The sequence below is a fragment of the Grampus griseus genome (genome assembly GCF_964374135.1).
Source record: "Grampus griseus genome assembly, chromosome: 12".
Lineage (NCBI taxonomy): Eukaryota > Metazoa > Chordata > Mammalia > Artiodactyla > Delphinidae > Grampus > Grampus griseus.
Window position 1 is genome coordinate 72150157 of NC_139006.1, and position 15228 is coordinate 72165384.

The window sequence follows — 15228 nt, forward strand, 5'->3', positions numbered from 1 at the left end:
CCTCGGTTCTCTGCGACCACATGTCAGTGCTAACCTGAAACCCCCCTTGTTTCCAGTCACAGGCCTCCAAGAGCAGAACAGGCAGGCCAGGCTGGGGCTCAGGCGGTCCGGACTGGACCCAGCAAAGAGCAAACTGGGAGGGAGGTTGTGGGGGAGGACACCACACTGAGACCAAAACTACACCCATCCCTGAGGGAAGGTGCCTCCTTTTCACTTCGCACTTTTTACTTAAAACTGGATTTCAACCTAAGCGTTAACCCTTGACAGCACCTACGGGCCTAAGGAAAACACCGTCTGCTCAGGGGCGAGCCGGCCTGCTTTCAACGATGTCTACCACCATCTAGTGGTTATCGATTTTAAGTTACTCCAGGCTTCAAAAAAGTGTTAAGCTGGTATTTTGCCAGAGACGGTCCGAGGAATGAAAAATAAACGGATGAAATCCACATCACTTAGTATTTCTTCTACCTAAACTAACTCGAAGGTAGAAACTTCCACCAACAGAACAAAATAATATTTGTTTGATCAAGGACAATAGCCAGTAGTACTCCCGTATTCAAAGGGCGAAAAGGTACATAATAACACCAATTCAAAGCTTTAGAATTGTAGCTTTAACCGATTCTCCTAAAATCAAACATCTATTACTAGAAATATTACAAATATAAACTATGTAGGAGAAATTTGAAATTTCTTTTAATATATGAAACTTTCTCAATTGAAATGTTAAATTTATTCTGTCTCAGAACATGTAGATATATTACCTTTAAAATTTTTTAATCTTTTGATATTTTAAAGGATTTAGAAAATAGAGGATCTGTTTGTCAGCTGTTCAGTCTATGAATGGAGATTAAATGAAACAACTTGCATAATCTTTTTTTTTTTCCTCGCATAATCTTTAACGTTCTTTTGGTCACTGTGAAACACAAAACTCAAAACATAATTCTGCCATGGTCTGTAACTAATACTATTAATCTGAAGAAAGAAAAGAGTTTACCCTTTAATCTTTAAATTTATTTCCTCCTGTCATAATAAATCAAGACTCTAATACCTTTTGTTAATCCCCAGCACACAATTTAAGTAAGAGAACAGTAAGACTCGGGACACCCACAGACCAGGCAGGGACAAGAACCTGACTCACACCAGAAGCTGGGGTGACAGACGCAGCTGGCAGTGGCTGGCTTACCTGAATGAGGAGGGGGTGTGTGGGCCACCTGTCAATCGTGCTCCACTTCATCGTGGGCTTCTTGCCCACTTCGTTATAGTATCTGTAAATGGCATTTAAGCTGCTGCCTGAAATATACAGGGGCCACTTAGTACACGCATGTGGGCTATGGTGAAAATAAAAAACAGACTAGTAAAGGCAGTAATAAGTTCAAAGCAGGTAAGTCTTCCGCACTGAATCAGTCTAATTACAATCACTTCAATGCTCTAAAATGCATATAGATTTAACTACCCTGCAAATGAAGATCACTAAAAAGCAATCAATTTCAATGGCCTTTCAAAGAGCATTGAGACCACTTCTCTAGAGAAGCACAATGGCAGCGGATTTATGAAATACAAGCAGTCATTATCTGCAAGGACCAAGTCTTACAATTGAAAGCATGTTAAATTTTTTTCCCATTGTGAAGGTAATCAACCCCATTTACAGAAAATGTAGGGGTGGGGAAGAAAGCAAAAAAGAAGCTGGCCATGACCCCAGAATGCTAATACAGTCATTGTTTTCTTCTAAGGTAGTTCTTTCCAATTATTTTTCTTTACAGCTGTTTTGTTTTACAAAGTTATACTTTTTAGGACATGTGCAGTTTTGTATCCTGAATATTTAGGGCATTTTTACTTAGTATTATGAGATGAATATTTTCCACATTACAATAAAAGCTTTATAACCATCCTTTTTAATGGCTTGTTTGATAAGAAGAGCAGCTTATTAAGGTTTCTAAGCGCATTCTCTGTTTTTATCTGCTTTATAAAATTATCATCACTCCCTAGAATAAGTTAAATGAATACCAAATCCTTACAGGTAATCTAACAAAACTTGTATTTCTAAACAAGAGAAGGAAACCATGAAAGTTCGAAGACTAAGGGAAAGCAGATGGTGACAACCCAGTGCGATTTTTTTCCTGGCCTAGAGGAGCTGGCACTGGAGCCAAGCCTTAATCCTAGGAAACTAACCCTAACATGGGGCCTCCTCTTCAATCTTCACGTGGGGCAAATGCTCCAAAACATTGCCACGCTTCCCAACACCACCGGTCTCTTCGTGAGAACTATTAATCAGTTAGGTCTCCAAATTAAAATGCTAGCCAGGACAAAGCCATATTTAAATCACATGTACCCTCAGGCTAAGACTCAATTTTCAAAAAAAATAAATGGAGTTCCATTTTTCTGAGAATACAATGGGTCAGATAAATCCAAATTGAGTCCATTCCAGGCTCAAAAACCATCCCTCCAGAAATCACAAAGTAGTCACCACCATCTTCACATTGCAAACCACATTTCACAGGTGAACAGCATCTTCAGATGTACACAAGGACTTCGAGAAGCCACAGCAGGTCTTCTGAATCACTCAGAAACATGCAATGAACTATCAAAGGTAGTAATTAAGGGAAAAGCGTAACTAAAAAAATTGCATGATTAAAAAAAGTGATTGATACATAGAATATACTGGTGCTGCCACAATATGTGTCTAAATAAAACAACAGATAAATGACACTCTAGTGGCCTCAAAGAATGAACATGCTTCCCAAAGGCTTTCACATCTCTGAAGTAGGGATGTACCTGCCCTTACACCAGAGGTAGTAGGGAAAAGCTACAGACACTACTGTTTTAAACACACTGCTAGAGCCAGCTGTGAAATGAAACCCTAGTCAATCCTTTGTCATATAAATAACCGTCTTCTGAACTTGTTTAATTTTGAGAGCGGACATTTACATGTTGAGTTATATTTTTGAAAGCCTGGCCAAAGTATAGCTTAGAAATTTATAAAATCTGATTTATTCTCCAATAACGTTACCAGACATTTTAAAGTTATTGAGGTACATGTCCAAAAGAAATCACAGTTCAAACTCTTGAGGGTGTCTGAGGACTCAGACGTTTTCACAGGTGCTCTGAATAAATATTTAAGGCACACACCAGGCTTCCAAGATTTCTTCCAGTAGCCTTTTGTTTTCTCCTTATAGTTATAGAAATCATATGCACTAATGTCCAAAAGCAATTTGGGAGTAAAAATGTGCTGAACGCAAGCCTTGAGAAAGGATGTAAACAAATGTATTTGTGGGTGACAGCAGAAGATTTACCTATACCTCATGATACAGAGATTGGCAAAACAGATTATTCTCCAGCTCCAATTAAATATATAGGAAACAACACCTAGTAACATTTCCCAAAATCTAGAACACTGAGAGAAGTTTGCAAAGGAAACCCTAAACTGGGTTTTGGTTTAACCAGGAACCAACCCATAACCAAAGCATAACCAAAATAAACACCTATATTTCCAATGTTATATGGACATCTCTGCTGGCAAAATGGAAACAGCTATCAACTTTGCTACATTAATAAGAATATTAGGGTAGCCATAAAAATAAGGGTTATTACACAAACATAGAAAGTGGCTTAAGGTTCATTACTGATCCATTATACAGTTGCATTTGAGCACTGGAAGCCACTGCCTTTCACCCACCATTTGTAATTCTCAGTCAACTGGCTAATAACTCAAGGGGCAGATGAACCATGAGATTTCCAACGGACTGACCTGAACTCTCACGTTTAAAGCAGACAGACTGGATTTGCCATTCAAATCGAAAATGATTTATCGTTTCCTTCCGCGCTCAGCTTCCCTGGTTACTTTTGCCAGGGCCAGATCTACCCTCCCACTGTCAGAGAGAAGCCTTACCTGTGGTAGAGCAGCTGTACTGTGGATACTGTGTGAAAGCAATCGCCCTTTCCAGCCCATCTCTCTCCATCTCCTCAACTGCTTCTTCTGTTAACGGGTGGACGTACCGGAATCCAATATAGTATTTGTGAGGGGCTATTAGGAAGCATGTGTGGAAAGGAGAAAGCATTCATCTTGATATAGATTCCAAACAGAATGCAGTGTCCAGAACAAAGACAGTTACCCTAATTTCCTATGGTGCTGATAAAGTGAGCAGGTTTAGAATAGTCCTTGGATTGTAGCCAGTCTTCTGCTGGTATATGGATTTTTAACCACTGTTTTCTGTGTTCAACCATTTAGCATATGGTTTTTAAAACTCAAGCTTCTGGGCCTTATTCTCTGCTCTTGGCTGAGATAAGAGAGACTCAAGAGCAGAGAGCATTTATCCTTAAAGTATAACCTCCTCTCATGTACCAGATACCATGGGAGACATTGTGCTTTTTTTTTTTTTTTCTCATCTAAACCCCATTTTTCAGATAAGGAAACAGACTCTCAAAGGTTAATGAACCTGCCCAAAGTCACAACTAGCCGATGGTTGAGATGAGATTGCAACGTGGGTCTCCCCACCCCAAAGCCTGTGCTCCTTCCATGGCTCACCCCCAGCCTCTTCCAACACCCGGGTCCCCTCCTTCTGTTCCCTCAGACCCCAGGCCACCTAGTTTATATAAAAGCTCTGGGATGCTCGATAAAAGTGCACTAATAACAAATGATTCAAATGATTCTCCTCACTTATATGAAAAACAAATCAACGAACAAACCAACAACAATGCTTAAGTTGGAGGCGCTAAGTGGGATTTAAAAATCATCATTCTGGCACCTAAACGGCCCAAGTCAGGGCACATCTTTGCGGTCCTTCTCCTATCACTTTACCAATTCCCTCTCCTATCTCCTCCTGTATTTTTAAAGCATCTTCAACCAATTTCTTAGGCATTTATAAAATCATAAAACTGAAAGTTTCCTAAAGTTACCCAGTTTTATTTCCTTGTCTTTTCATAGGATTACACTCAACTTATACTCAGGGATGGAGTTGAAAATACACTACATAAACATTAAGTAATAGTAAACCTGAGATGACGTTACTGTCCAGGCATAAGCCAGGGCTTCAACTAAGAACATGACACTAAATTGCCACAAGAAACATTTAGGTTGAAGTGAAGAAAAAGATGATACATTGATTGCGTGTGTGTGTGTGTGTGTGTCTCTCTCTATGAGTGTGTATATACATATGTGTGTATATTTTATACATATGTATATATGTGTGTGCTACATATAGATATAGAAAACATTCCTCAGAAACTTGACCCAGGGGACTGAATCAATGGAGCATGTTGCCAAGAACAGAAGCAGAATATCGATAGGGGAACAGAAGCATGTCTGTGCAGGGGAAGGACAGTCTGATTCAATATTCTCCGGTTGGGAACTACAAAAAGAGGAAGGAAGGGATACAAATGAAATCATTCTCAGCTGCCTGTCCCTTCTAGGCTACCAATTTTTTGGTCTCTTGCATAAAATATGGTGACCTGCAGTTAAAACACCCCAGAGGGCATGGCCCTGTAAGCAAACTCCAAATGACAGATTGTTCAAAGATTACGTGGTTCGTGCTAAAACTGCCAACTATCACAGCATCATCAAGTCCACTTTTCAGGAGCTCTTGGTGCTCTGAGCTGAGGCTGAAGTGGAATTTGCTTTCTAATCTATCTTGAGACAATCCAATGATCAGACTGACACAGTAAGATCCCCTGAATGCCGGGGGTCAACCAGCTTCTCCTGTTTTCTTTCCAGCTGCCCGGTAGTTGAAAGTTGTAGCCTAAATGCCTGGGGTCTGGGAGTTCCTCAAATGTTACAGATTAAGAGAGGTGGAGAGGCCTCCCTCACAGATAAAAGCAGGGCGGTGACCATATCTGGAAGTGAGACAGAGTAAAATACTCTGGAAAGAACAGATAATGCTTTCTAAACGGTCCAATTCAAGACGGCCTGCAAAGACATATTTTAGAAAAAGTGACAACGCACTGTCTCCGACTGGGTCTATCCTGAGGAGCTAACAAGCACGCACGGAGGCTCCTGGCTGCCCCCGCAGGAGCGCGGGGAGAGGAAGGAGTCTCCTGGATGTCATCTAGCACCACATCTGGTGGGCAGCACATCTGGCCAGAGTGAGCACCAGACACAGGACTCGCTGGCCCAGCCTCATCCACCCTCAGAGCAGCTGCTCAGTGAACACGCCTGGGTGAGAACTACAAAGAAGTCAAACAAGGAACAAATAGAAAAGCCATTTTTTAAACAGTAAAACTTCATTAATCTCCAGTCCATTCATTTAGCACGTGCAATAGTTCAAATGTCTGATTTGTACATGATTCTTTGAGAGAATGGTGTGAAGTTATTATAATGCTTTGTTACTTGTATCAGATCATGAACCCTGTGCCAATGGTGAATAATAAAAGCTCACATTTCCTGAATTTTTATCATGTACGCTGCACCATGCTAATGCCTTTCAGGATTATCTTATTTCATTTTCACAGTGGTCCTACGAGTTGGGTTCTGTTATCATCCCCATTTTCAAGATGAGGTTTAGTCGGGTAAGTTATCTGCCTGACGTCATACAACCAGGGATGGGGAAGCCAGCTCCATCTGAAATGAACCCATTGTGCATCCAATAAAGAACGAAATTATTTTACTGAGTAGCACTTACTTAGAGCTTCATTAAAAGCAGCCATGTATAACTAAACTATAATTTTTAAAATGTATTTTAGATTTAGACTTTTCATGAAGTGAAATGATTGCACTTCTCATCTATTTCCTTCTGTGTCCACTAAATGACTGCAATGCAGTATTACTACACGAAACCAATTCCAAGTCACATTCCCTCATGTAACGCACTGTAATTAGTCAATAGTAATTCTATGCAGAGCCTGTGCAAGTCTCAAACTATCTATACCGGCTACCAAGCAACAACTACTTGCCCCAAAAATGAGAGTCTGAAACATTTTTATCTGGTTGTAATCATCACTTTTTTTTTTTTGACTAAAGAGAACTTTTCCAAATACATGTAAACAAATAGACACAGTTCAAAAGTAAATTTTATAATTTTGTAGGAAAAAAAGTATAAGAATGGAGGAGGAATGAGAAAGAGATGAATAGAAAGGAAACCCGATGATGGCCATTCTGACTGGTGTGAGGGGATACCTCGGTGTAGTTTTTTTTTTTTTTTTTTAAATGGAGAAGGTGACATGTCCTTCACCTCCTTTTTTTTTTTTTTAATTAATTTATTTATTTATTTTTGCTGTGTTGGGCCTTTGTTTCTGTGCGAGGGCTTTTTCTAGTTGTGGCAAGCGGGGGCCACTCTTCATCACAGTGCACGGGTCTCTCGCTATCGCGGCCTCTCTTGTTGCGGAGCACAGGCTCCAGACGCGCAGGCTCAGTAGTTGTGGCTCACGGGCCTAGTTGCTCCGTGGCATGTGGGATTCTCCCAGACCAGGGCTCGAACCCGTGTCCCCTGGATTACCAGGCAGATTCTCAACCACTGCGCCACCAGGGAAGCCCCCTCGGTGTAGTTTTGATTTGCATTTCTCTAATGATTAGTGATGTTGAGCATCCTTTCATGTGTCTGTTGGCAGTCTGTATATCTTCTTTGGAGAAATATCTATTTAGGTCTTCTGTCGATTTTTGGATTGGGTTGTTTGCTTTTTCATATTGAGCTGTTTGTAAATTTTGGAGATTAATTCTTCATCAGTTTCTTCATTTGCAAATATTTGCTCCCATTCTGAGGGTTGTCTTTTCGTCTTGTTTATGTTTTCCTTTGCTGTGCAAAAGCTTTTAAGTTTCATTAGGTCCCATTTGTTTATCTTTGCTTTTATTTCTCTAGGAGGTGGGTCAGAAAGGATCTTGCTATGATTTATGTCATAGAGTGTTCTGTATAGCTGATTCACTTTTTTATACAGTAGAAACTAACACACAATTGTAAAGCAATTATACTCCAATAAAGATGTTAAAAAAAAGAAAGAAAGAAAGAAAGAAAGGAAACCTGAAAGCAGGAAAGAGAAGCAGCAGGAAGGGGTAAGGGAGGGAGGGAACCCAGTGCTAGCCCCACCCAGTGGCAGCTGGGGCTTCACTGCGAAGCTTCAGGTCCACTCAGCAAAGCATGAACAGCAGGACAAGAAGCTTCTTTCTGGGTAACCTGGGCGAGCCCCGAGGGGGCCACAGGGCCACATCTGGTAATCTTCTTGCTCTTCAATGCAAAGTTCCCCCAAAGAACCTGCTAAACTCTGAGACTGTTTCCTGTTTCCTATATCCACACTCTGTGTGATCATCAGCTGCTATACTCGTTTTGTAGGGTATCCCTCCAGCAAGTCTTCAAAGGATTTTTCTCTCTGCCCCTGGAGCAGCCTGGCCTGCAGCAGCAAGGCCCCACTAGACTAGAAGCTTCTTGTAAGTAGAAACCATGTTTTTCAACCGTGAGTAGCAGTCCTGACCAGCGCAGGGCACTCAGTAGGCCACTGATGAATGAACGCGTGGGTGGTCTTGGGCTGCATTAAACACCCCCAAAGCAGGCTTGCTTAAATGATGAGGTGGTCATCTACCACGCAGCAGAAAGGCAGAATTGAACTTGCCTGCCTCGGGGGTCCCAGCGTGGGCCACAGAGGCTGGTGATATGCCCTAGGGTCATCAACACCAGGTATCTGATAGCGAGTGGGACACTGCTATACATCCAGGTCATTCCATGGGACTCTTTCCAGACCAACCAGGGAGGCAGAGGCCACTGCTGGCCTGTCTGGTCTGGACAAGCCAGCAGTCTCACCACAGAGAAAGAAGGAAGTGGGAAGGACGCATGTATACTCCTTTTTCAAGGCTGACAGCTCTACTAGGGTTGTTATGGTGATGGGTGCTAGACTAAGACGTCACCAGGAAAAATGGCATCTTTCCGCTGCCTTCGTCCACCGAAGACAGCATAGCAATTGCAGATCTGGTTCACGCTAAACATTTTATCGTGATACGCAGTTCATGACTAGAGAGTTTGTTCTCCATCAGGTAGGTGTGAGGTGAGGTCAGCCAAGTTTCCCTCACCCCACATTTTAAAAGATACACTGTGTCACAGGTGGCTGAGCTGTATAAGAAACGCCCTGAAGCCACAAGTGAAGGCAGGGAGAAAACCTAATATTCAAAAGCACAAGTGAACAATTTTCCAAGTGAGATGCTCTGCTGAGGGCTGGAGCCCTTTGTCCCATGTGTGACACAAACAGTGGATTCTGAGAGCAACTCGAGCTGCTGCTCAATGAAACGCTTTCGGTCCTGCCTAGCGGGGCTGCTCTCCGTGAGGGTCCACACTGTGTCACACTGTCTTGATCCCGAGCCCTAAACTGTCTGCAATGAACACATTTCATGTGTCCTAAGATGCACAGTATTTGTTTTAACACCTTATATTGGTCTACAACAGACACCATCTTAAAATTAACTGACAGAGGTCTTGTGTCTTCATATTATATAAAAACAATGGTGCGTCCAGCAATCGATGGTGTCTTGAATGCAATTAAATACGGCACTTAGAGTTCCTTCGTGTAGTTAATGTTTCATTCTGCACATTATAATTTGCGTTAGAGGCTCTCAGAGAATAGTCACCAGATGTGTGCAATCCTCTTTTCAGTGCCATGCCCAACGAGGCACTTAAATGACTCATGATCATGGTATTGCCAAGAGCTGAAAGCGGTTGCTGAAAGTTGCTTAGAGCCTCATGGCTGCAGTAGCAGCTAGCTAATTCTGCTCTAGATACTGATCTAATTAGTCATCCACACAGAAAGAAACAATAGCAGCAGCCTCAACCTATTTCCCAAAGATTTCTTTCCAGGATGATGATGTATGCATCTGTTTTTTCATGGTAGGTAGCCTCTTCCTTATAATCCAGCTCAACTTAACACACACCTCCAACTTCCTTTTGAGACTAATGTTCTGAAACTTTAGCTTTTTTATTTGTAACACAAGGAAGTAATAGAAAAGGCATACATCTGGGAACAAAGGAAAATGCCACAAGAACTGAGTTCAGTGGCCGGGCATCATGTAGGACCCCCTGCAAATTGAGAGCTGCTGGTACCCAGAATTGCATTTGGCTTCCAACAGTGTTGTGAGTTTCATAACTATACTTTGAAAGAACAAACCTAGTGAGATGTGAGTTGAGAAACACCATACCTGTGTGCGGGGACAACTCATCCAGCAGCTTCACCATGCCTTCCCCTTGTTTAGTAGTCCACATCTTGATGGGGGATCCGCCTCCAATCCTGCGGTACTGCTCCTGAATTTTGGGGGTTCGGCGTTTGGCAATGAATGGTCCCAGCTTACTAAATCATTGAACATTGAAATCATTTTATTCCAGCTAAGTAACCTCAGAAACATTTTCTACTCAATTAAAAAAAAAAAAAAGATAAGCAAAATTTTAAGAAGAGCCTATTAAGATAACGCCTTTAAAAACAGAAGCTCGAGATCACTGACAACAGCCTGCTCTTTCGGCCCAGATCAGAGAGAGAGAACCAGACAGTCTCTGAGGAGTAGCCACCCTGCCCTACAGGGTGCCCTACACCCTGTTCTAGCAGCAGGCCCTGAAGATTCAGGAGCTCAGACACCTGTGCAGAGCACCTGGCTGTGTGCTAGCTACTAACTTACCACCTCTGGATCCTGTACCTAATAGGAACTAGGACGTACAAGACATTAGGCAGCGTGCAGCCCTCTTATTTAAGAAAATGCATGTTAATCCTATGATATACTTGCCCACGTGAGCAAAGACGTATGCACACAAATGTTCATTGTAACACTGAAAACAATCTAAGTGTCCGTCAGTGAGGCACTGGTTAGATAAATTAAGGTATGACCATACAGTGCAATTCCATACAGTCATGAAAACAGAATGAGCCAGATCTATATAATCTGTTATGGAATAATCTCCAAGAAAAATTAAGTTTCAAAAACAAAAAATAGCAAAGTGCCAAATGATGTACATAAGTACATTCACGTTTGTGTAAAAAAGGGGTGTGTGTGTGTGTGTGTGTGTGTGTGTGTGTGTGTGTGTGTGTGTGTGTGTGTGTGTGCATGTATATATACACCTGGATGTGCCTGGACTATTTCTGGACCTAACAGTGCTTACCTCCGGGGTGGGTAGGTGGGAGGCTGGAGTCCAAGGGGAAAGAAACACCTGCTTTTTACTATAAACACTTATTAACTATTTGCAATTTTTTATCGTATGCATATATAAATTTTTTTATTAAAAAACCCTATGCTTGGGCTTCCCTGGTGGCGCAGTGGTTGAGAGTCCGCCTGCCGATGCAGGGAACGCGGATTCGTGCCCCGGTACGGGAAGATCCCACATGCGCGGAGCGGCTAGGCCCGTGAGCCATGGCCGCTGAGCCTGCGCGTCCGGAGCCTGTGCTCCGCAACGGGAGAGGCCACAGCAGTGAGAGGCCCGCGGACAGCAAAAAAAAAAAAACAAAACCCTATGCTGGGTGCTCTGTGATGACCTAGATGGGTGGGATAGGGGAGAGGGGTGGGAGGGAGGGAGGTCCAAGAGGGAGGGGATATGTGTATGCATATAGCTGACTCACTTCACTGTGCACCAGAAACTAACACAACATTGTAAAGCAATTATACTCCAATTTTTAAAAAAAGATATTGTGAAACTCAATCATACACATCAAAATATACAGCAAATATCAATCATACCTCAAAAAAAAATAAAGAAAGAAAAGAGGGAGGAAAGAATGAAAGGAAGGAAAGAAGGACGGCAAGAACTCAATTCCACAGCACCAATGAATAATACTCATTGCTTCCCTGAGTGTTAGTTAAGTACAAAGTACAAATACATCTTTATAGCTCCTTCAGCTGTGTCCAGACCGCTGCAATTTCCAGAGCTCTGGGAAGGAAACGGCCCAAGGGGAATCCTCGCTAACTTGCTTTCTCTATCCCCTACAATTCTTCTTACATCATAGCCTTCTCATAACTAATAGAAAATAAGAATGCTGCTCTAGCACTACCAGATGTGCACTAAAACCGTTTATTTATTTATTTTTTAACTACAGAACTGAGATACATGGAAGGCAAAATGCACTGCACAGGTTATGGATAAGTATAGGCATTTACATGTATCTTACTTTTGAACAGGAAGTGTCATGAGGTCTCGATCCGAGAAGAGCCTCAGAAGGAAGTCGTGAACTTCTCCGACGGTTTCAGGGCCCCCCATGTTCAGCATTAATATTCCAGTTTTCGGCTTCCTACATAAATCAAAAGGCAACAATTGATTTGTAACACTTCTAGGGTAGAATTTTGTTTCTGCTAGCAAACTCTCATCTAATCTGTTCAATGCAAAGATGAAAAGCTACAGATCTCTTCACTGCCATCACAGTGAACACATGAGGCCTCCAGCTCTGCACAGTCCAAGGTCCCAGCTCAGACTCTAACCTTCACCGTCTAGCTCCATCCCTGTCCCTGGACTTGCCCTGGGCTCCAAATATTCCTCTATTAAACTGTCAGCCCTGAACAAAGACCCCATTCTTTGGGGGCTGAGGGTCTAGGTGTAAACCTAAAATTGTCCTGAGGCTGAAACACTTGTTCATATGACTGCCTTGTGCCTACACAGGTTACCTGATCTCTCCAAGCTTAAGTTTCCTCATCTGTAAAATAGAGAGTCCACCAATTACCTCAAAAAGTTATTTTGAGAATTAAGTGCATAAAGTACTTATTCAGCATAAGCTGGCACAAACGGTAGGTTCTATTCTACACAGAGGGGCCGTGGGTTTCCCTACAATTTTAAACCTCCCCAGTAAACTATCAGCCCTTATTTACTCCCTTCTCGTTAGTTAATTATTAAATTATTAATGGCTTAAATTATTTCTTGCTACTCTGCTTCCTTCTCCAGAGCCTGCCTTTACTCCTGCTCAGTGTCCCCTGCTGTGATAAACTACGTTTCTCACTTTACACTCACCTCGCCATCCCTCATCTAAAACCCACTACTTAGGTAATTCCTGTAAAACACTGTTCTGAATTGTTCAAATTAGTCCCAGGCTAAAGAATCAACCACTGGATGAGCAAAAGGAAACAAAAAGAAAGTCATGCAGCTTCTGGGAAATTTTTTGTAAAAAGGACTATGCAAAAATGTAAACTTATAAAATCCACAGCTGCTCTGAGGCCTGCACCGCCGAAGTGAGCCAGGCCAGGATGAGTTCTCTCTTCCTAAACCAGCCAGGGGGCAAGATGGAGCCAGAGCAGGACCCAGAAGCCACCAGAAGACCATGACTCTGGTCGGAGCCACAAGGTCAAAGCCTGAGATGGGAGCGTGGAGAACTGCGGGCCTGTCTTTCCTCCTGTGACAGGAGTGAAAGAGGCTGCCGGTGGGGAAAAGAAAGGACGAGGAGTGTTTCTTCCACTCATCCTTTTTTTTCTTTTTGTGCACTGTAAACATTTAGATACAATTCACATACCATAGCACCTGCCATTTTAAACTGTACAATTTGGTGTTTTTTAATATATGCTCAAGGTTAGGCAACCATTACAGCTATCTAATTCCTAAACATTTTCCTCAGCCCCCAAAACCCCACTTATCCGTTACAGCCATTCCCCATTCTCCCTCTCCCTCACCCCTGGCAACCACTAATCTACTTTCTGGGCCTATGGATTTGCCTATTAACAGAAATAGAGTCATAATATGTGGCCTTCTGTGTCTGGTTTCTTTCACTTAGCATAAAATTTGCAAGGTTCATCCGTATTGTAGCATGAATCAGTACTTCCTTCCCTTTCGTGGCTGAATAATAATCCAACGTATGGGTATCCTCTCCATTCACTCTTGATAAAGCAGCCGAGGAACAAGCAGCCTGATGTCGATTTAAAACACCATTGTTACAAATGCCGAGGGGGCTACTTTCCGAATCTCCTACGCCAAGACCACCTCTAGCTAATGCAGTGACCACAGCAATCCTGCTGAGATGGGTCTCGTTTGGAAGATTGCTCTTAAAGTGTTCTAGAGCTAATGACATCATGATGACATTTTAATTGTAATTTTTAAAAAAATGTTAATAATGTTTGGCAATAATTTTAGGCAACAGAGTGTGTCAAATTTATACCAGTAGAAACCATTTTCTTGATCAAACATAGTATAGGTGGATGAAGTAGAAATCTGAATTCTCAGCCTAAGTTTTCAAAATAAGAACCAATTTCTGGGGAAAGGGAAGTGCTGCATTACAATGAACTCAGGGACTTTCTGATTTAGACTCCATTATATAGATTAAGCAAATTCACTTTTTTCGCATCATTGTCTTAGGCCAGGGTTTCTTGACCTCAGCACTGCTGACATTGGGGGCTGGACAATCCTTTGTTGTGGGACTGTCTTGTGCTTTGTAGGAGGTTTAGTGGCAACCTTGCCTCTACTTACTAGATGGCAATAGCACACACCCTACCCCAGCTGTGACAACCAAAAATGTCTCCAGACATTGCCAAATATGTCCCAGGGACAAAAATGATCCCCCATCCCACCCTCTGCTCAGAACCACTGTGTTAGAGGAAAGGGGTTTAATCTCTTTTTACTAAACCAAGCAACCACATTGAAGTTGTTGTTCCATAACTTTTCTACCCCCTCGGCCAGAAGTCCTATCAATGAATTAACAAACTGGTGTTTTGTTTTCTTGATACCTGAAAATTCCAGATACATTATATTGTGAAATTGTAGTATTCCCTTAATCTTTCTACTTAGGCCACTGGTGTTCTGGGATTCTGTCTCTCACCCTCAAAAGCTGTGACTCACAATAAATTAAGTGCATTTTTCCATGGATTGCTGCCAGTTAACAGATTACTGGTTAAGAAACCCCACGCTAAGAGACTTACCTAAGCCACAGAGGGCATCAATGTGCAAACAGGATTTAGAACTGTTTTTCATCTATAACACCTGAGCTCAGAACAAGAGTGGCTTTAAATGGGATGTTACTCTACCCTGCAAACCCATGTTTTGCAACATGTTGATCTTATACATGAAAATACCTAAATACGCTTGCCCTTAATTCAAAACTGCGTTGTGCATGACGAATGGTGCATTAGGAAGCCCTAGTCCAACATCCCTCTATTCCCGAATGTGAACTGCAAAGCTTTAGTCAAGGGTTGCTGTCTCTTCTCCCCTCCAGACACAGAACATCTGACACCAAAGTCTGAATGGTCAAGTTCCCCTTGTTTGAATGTAAAAGCGTGTACGGCAAACACATTGAAAGCTTCTCATTTGAAAAGGTTGCCACATTTTGCCATTTATATTCTTGCACTCTCAAAATATGAGGTTTTTCCTTTGAACTATTAAC

General features: G+C 42.1%; 1 protein-coding gene across 1 annotated transcript in view; it reads right to left on the reverse strand.

The window, feature by feature from the left end:
- FECH (ferrochelatase) overlaps nt 1-15228 on the reverse strand; it is a 38484-nt gene that overhangs the window by 15241 nt on the left and 8015 nt on the right. Inside the window, exons 3-6 of the mRNA XM_082667743.1 lie at nt 12046-12165; nt 10097-10245; nt 3884-4018; nt 1181-1287 (exon numbers count right to left, since the gene is read on the reverse strand). Of these exons, the coding sequence (XP_082523869.1) occupies nt 1181-1287; nt 3884-4018; nt 10097-10245; nt 12046-12165 (511 nt within the window). The remainder of the gene's footprint in view (nt 1-1180; nt 1288-3883; nt 4019-10096; nt 10246-12045; nt 12166-15228) is intronic.